This window comes from Sardina pilchardus, chromosome 16, assembly GCF_963854185.1.
Source record: "Sardina pilchardus chromosome 16, fSarPil1.1, whole genome shotgun sequence".
Classification (NCBI taxonomy): Eukaryota; Metazoa; Chordata; class Actinopteri; order Clupeiformes; family Clupeidae; genus Sardina; species Sardina pilchardus.
In genome coordinates, this window is record NC_085009.1 from 11,138,231 (window position 1) to 11,143,230 (window position 5,000).

At 40.8% G+C, this 5,000-nt stretch overlaps 1 protein-coding gene across 2 annotated transcripts in view; it reads left to right on the forward strand.

Annotated features, from left to right (window-relative positions):
* The window catches only part of agfg2 (ArfGAP with FG repeats 2), a 19,696-nt gene that overhangs the window by 12,081 nt on the left and 2,615 nt on the right, over positions 1–5,000 (forward strand). For both annotated transcript variants that reach the window (XM_062516118.1, XM_062516119.1), the window contains 5 exons: positions 1,587–1,665; positions 2,638–2,678; positions 3,159–3,239; positions 3,641–3,760; positions 4,930–5,000. In XM_062516118.1, the coding sequence (XP_062372102.1) occupies positions 1,587–1,665; positions 2,638–2,678; positions 3,159–3,239; positions 3,641–3,760; positions 4,930–5,000 (392 nt within the window). The remainder of the gene's footprint in view (positions 1–1,586; positions 1,666–2,637; positions 2,679–3,158; positions 3,240–3,640; positions 3,761–4,929) is intronic.

The following is a 5,000-nucleotide window of genomic DNA, read 5'->3' on the forward strand; positions in this document are numbered from 1 at the left end:
CACTATCTTAAATCAAGCACATCTTTTTTTTGTCTCAAATAGGCATGAAATCTTAAAATGAGGTAAATACTGTTAAAATGAGATCTTTTACATCTCTCCCTCAAATTCTCATCAAAATAAAGCTTGTTTTAAGATTAAGAAAGATTAAGATTAAGATTAAATTAAGATTTAAGATTAAGAAAATTTGACTTAATTTAAGATGACATTTAAGATTTAAGATATCATCTTAAAACAGCAGTTTATGCTTATAACAACTTATGTAAGAACTTTAAATTTACGTCATCTAAACTTTACACAAGCTGTGGTACTGTGGCGCAACAGGTTACAGCATTAGTACCTTGTACTCGTCCAACTACCCACAGGAACCCGGTTCGAATCTCACCTGCGGTCATATCCGAATCTCTCCCCAACTCTTTCACTCACCTACCCGCTTCCTGTCTATCTTCATTGTCCTATCTGAATAAAGGTCCAGAAAAAAAGTCCAGAAAAAATTCTTCCAAAAAAAAATGGAATATAATCTGAGGCTGTTTAAATTTAAGTAACCTCATTTTACAACCAGCATTTTATGCTTATATTAAGTATATTTGACTTATTTTGGGGATGTAAAAAATATATTTATAAGTAATCTTAAAAACAGCAATTTCAGCTTATGTTAAGTTTCCAAATACCTCTGTAGACATGCTTATTGCTATATTTTTATTTATTTATATTAATTCACAAAATCTTGTCAAGTGAAATTATCTTGCTGCATGGACAGAAAATATCACTTGTTTTGAGTACCTTTTACCTCAGATTTAGTGTTTTTATCTTGTTTTTAGACACCCTTTTTTGCAGTGTTTAACAATTAAGTTTCACAAAATGTCAGATATGATCTCAACAAACACACAATTTATAATTGAAAACAGTAATCAATTACATTTCCAATGTAATTTTCCCTGAACTGAATGTATGTGAGATTCAACACATTCTTCCTGTTATGTGACATGTGAATTTGTTTTGAATTGCCATGAATTGAATTCCACTTCCTGTCATTCCAATTCCAATTCAAATTCAACTTCCTGTGGGGTGGGGCCAATTCAATTCAAATTCCAACTCATGAATTGAATGGAGGCAAATTCTAAAATTCGGAATTGTGCACAAGCCTGGTGTGCACGTGTGCATGTGTATGTGTGCGTGTGTGTACAAAATATGTGTATTGGTTTAGGTGTGTGTGTGTGTTTGTGCTTGTGTGCATGTGTGTGTGTATGTGTATGTGTGTGTGTGTGTGTGTGTGTGTACAAATCATGTGTATGGGTTTAGGTGTGTGTGTGTGTGTGTGTGTGTGCGTGTGTGTGTGTGTGTGTGTGTGTGTGTGTGTGTGTGTGTGTGTGTGTGTGTGTGTGTGTGTGTGTGTGTGTGTGTGTGTGTAAGTTACCGTGTCTCTGGGAAATGTCTTCCATCCGTTGGAAGTGAGTGACTTACATCATATGTTATATCATCCATCCTAATTCCTCTGGTGTGTGCTCTTGAGTCATGGTTAGTCTGCGCCTGATGCTGCGCCACTCTCTCTCTCTCTCGCGCTGACTGTTGCTCTATTTGTGTCTTAGCAGCCCCCTCTACTGGTCCGTCACAGTACGGCGCCCTATTTGGCAGCAGAATATCGTCAAGCTCCACTCCTCCAGCAAGGTAGGAAGGCCGAGATGAAAAATACAGTGGGTGCCTCTCATTTGCCTTTTATAGATCCTGCCTTCCTTCCTCGATCCTCGTCCTCACTGATCTAGATAAAGAATGATGGGCCGGCAACAATGGGATAGTCTATCCAGTGTTAATTATAGATCAGTGGGAATGAGCCTGGAGGACCGAGCAGTGTGTTTACTGAAGCACATGTGCAAGAGCCCTGTACAAGCATCAGTATTATTTGAGGTTGTTTGAACTAAATCCAATCTCACTGGTTCAGTGTCTTATTCGGTCTTATTCATGTTGTTGTAAATGGTTAGATATGAATATATTACATGCACGTTGGATATGTAATAAAATAGTAATATAGTAGTTGCAGCATGTGAAAAGTAGACACAGACAAATATTATGTAAAAAAGCAGTTAAAAGGACACTTCACCGATTACCATTAAGTTTGTATCTTTAGAAAACCAGTCATGTTTTTGAATGGTCGTGCATCATTCCCTCAGTTTGCCTTGAGATGGGAGAAATACGGATTTCAGTGAAATCCATGAATAGGACTTCCTGCTTTCAATGATGTAAAATGATGATTTTTACATCATTGAAAGCAGAAAGTCCAACATTGAAATCCGTATTTCTCCCTTCTCAAGGCAAACTGAGGGAATGATGCACGACCATTCAAAACCATGACTGGTTTTCTAAAGATACAAAGCTTAATGGTAATTGGTGAAGTGTCCCTTTAAGAATGAATACCTTTTTAAGTGTCTCCCTCTTTCTCTCAATTCAATTCAAATATGCTTTATTGGCACGACAAACCATATGATGCATTGCCAAAGCGTTCACAGGAATAATAATAATAATTTAAAAATACGTAAAAAATACGTACATAAAAAATACGTACGTAAAAATACTTACTGTATACATCTCTCTCTCTCTCTCTCTCTCTCTCTCTCTCTCTCTCTCTCTCTCTGTACCTTGCAGTTCACCTGGCGTGACAGATCCAGGTACCCAGACTTTTGCAAGTAAGTAAAAATATCTTCTTTTAATGTCTAATTTGGTTGGTTTCTTCAGAAGGTTGCTTGTGTTGTGAAATTAACAGTTGTTTTATCTCGGGTATCTCCCAGAATGCTCCATCTCCATCGGTTTCCTCTTTACTCCGTAACAGCATTAGCATGCTGTCCGCCTGTGTGATAGTGCGCTAACTGTAATTAGATTTGAGTGAAGCAGTGAACACATGTTAGCCAGACAGCCATGGCAAGACCTCGGGTACATGACGGCACTGAACAAACTCTCCCTCTGTTTCTATCCATCTGTCTGTCCCCCCTTTCTTTCTCTCTCTCTCTCTCTCTCTCTCTCTCTCTCTCTCTCTCTCTTCCTCTCTCTCTCTTTCTCTCTTGGGGTCTCATTGTGTCTCTCTTTCTGACTGTATTTGTATTTTCCTTCACCCTTCTGATCTCTCTCTCTTCAATCCGTTTCCTTAACGCTCTTCCGACGCTTCTTAGACTTCCCCAACCCGTTCAACTCCACCGCCACCTCACAGCCTGCCCTGTCTCCCAGCAACCCTTTCAAGTGTGCCACGCCAGGTATGGTAGTCTAGTGTCATTCCAGTGTCCTTGTTATCGGCAACAGCTTTTATGTTTCATTCTCTCTTGGGAATAAAAAAAACATGTGATACCTCTCTCTCTCTCTCTCTCTCTCTCTCTCTCTCTCTCTCTCTCTCTCTCTCTCTCTCCTTTCTCTCTTTTTCTCACGGGGGGGGGGGGCGTTAAAAGTGTCTGGATTTTATTCAACTATGCATGAAGTATGCACTCATGTCACTAGAGGGCAGTAAAGTCCAGTTGTTCTTTATTTGTATCTTAATGTTCCTGCATGGAGATTGCCAACAGTAAAGAAACAAACTATTTTTCTATCACCATTCCTTATTATGTGTTAAATCAGTGATTTGCTGACTGTGACAGAAAGATGATTCCTCTCTGATTGACAGATGACTCAAGTGCGTTTGTCTCCACCCCTTCGTCCATTTTCCCCCAATCGGCTTCCTTCTCAGCGACCACCACTACCCACAATGCATTTCCACTTGAGCAAGACAAGCAGGAAACTAATGGTATGTATGGCCCAGGATGTCTCTGTGGACTCTCCTGGGGTGGCTCTCAAACTCTCTCCTCGATCCTCCAGGCTCGTTCCCACTGATCTATAACTAACACTGGATAGACTATCCCATTGTTGCTGCCCCATCATTCTTTATGTAGATCAGTGAGGACGAGGACCGAGGAAGGAGGGGAGGAGGTATAAAAGACTAAATGAGAGGCACCCCTGATCTGAATGTCAAACGAATGTTGTCTTGGTCAGACTCCCAAAAGAGTATAGTGCATTCACAGTAGTTGCATATGTTTCCCGTTCATCATTGCTATCATGGATTCAGTAGATTGAACTATGGAATGATGTTTGGTCAGTGTGTAGAGGCGCAAGGCTTCGGCTGATACCACAATGGGTGCCTCTCATTTGTGTTTTATATATCCTCCCTTCCTTCCTCGGTCCTCGTTCTCACTGATCTAGATAAAGAATGATGGGGCGGCAACAATGGGATAGTCTATCCAGTGCTAGTTATAGATCAGTGGGAACGAGTCTGGAGGACCGAGCATCGAGGATCGAGGAGGGATGTTGAGAGAGGCCCAATGTCAACTGTGAGGTGTCACCGTGTTAATAACTTGATAATACTGCTTGCATTAGTGATTTCTCTCCGAGCTCTTTATTCATTTATAGGATTATAGAAACTCTCATAAACACTCATATTTAGCAAAATTGACCAAAAAAAAATCATAAAGAAGTCCACAAGATGAAGCAGGCTTCCAGTGTATGTTTGCATATATAGCCTTTGGATTTTGGCTTCTTTCAAATGCGTAAAGCTTGCCAAGAAACACACTGTCGCATTCATTTACTTACCTGTCAGCCCAGCGCCGAGTTTGTGTGATTTGGCTGGCGATCAAGCCTTGAGCCTCGCAGGCTTTTTGTGTGTAGCACTGGGCTAATGAATTGCTTTCAGTGTCAGTTCAAGCCTCACGAATACCAATGGGATCCATGCATAGTTGCTTCCTCCCATCTGGAACATATGGATTGACGTACAGCACAGTGTCGTCTTGGTGACAGGGGGCGTATAGAATGATATTTATCATCACTAGGAATGAGATAGGAACTATGAGAGATGCAATAGTGTGCAGTGATTCCCACAAGGCCTTCCCATCATGCATTTCTTCTTCCCGTACGGGCGTCCAGGTTTCACCTTGTTCCCTGCACCTGAAGCTGCACCCAAAGTTCCACGCCCAATGTCGGTAAATCCATTCACT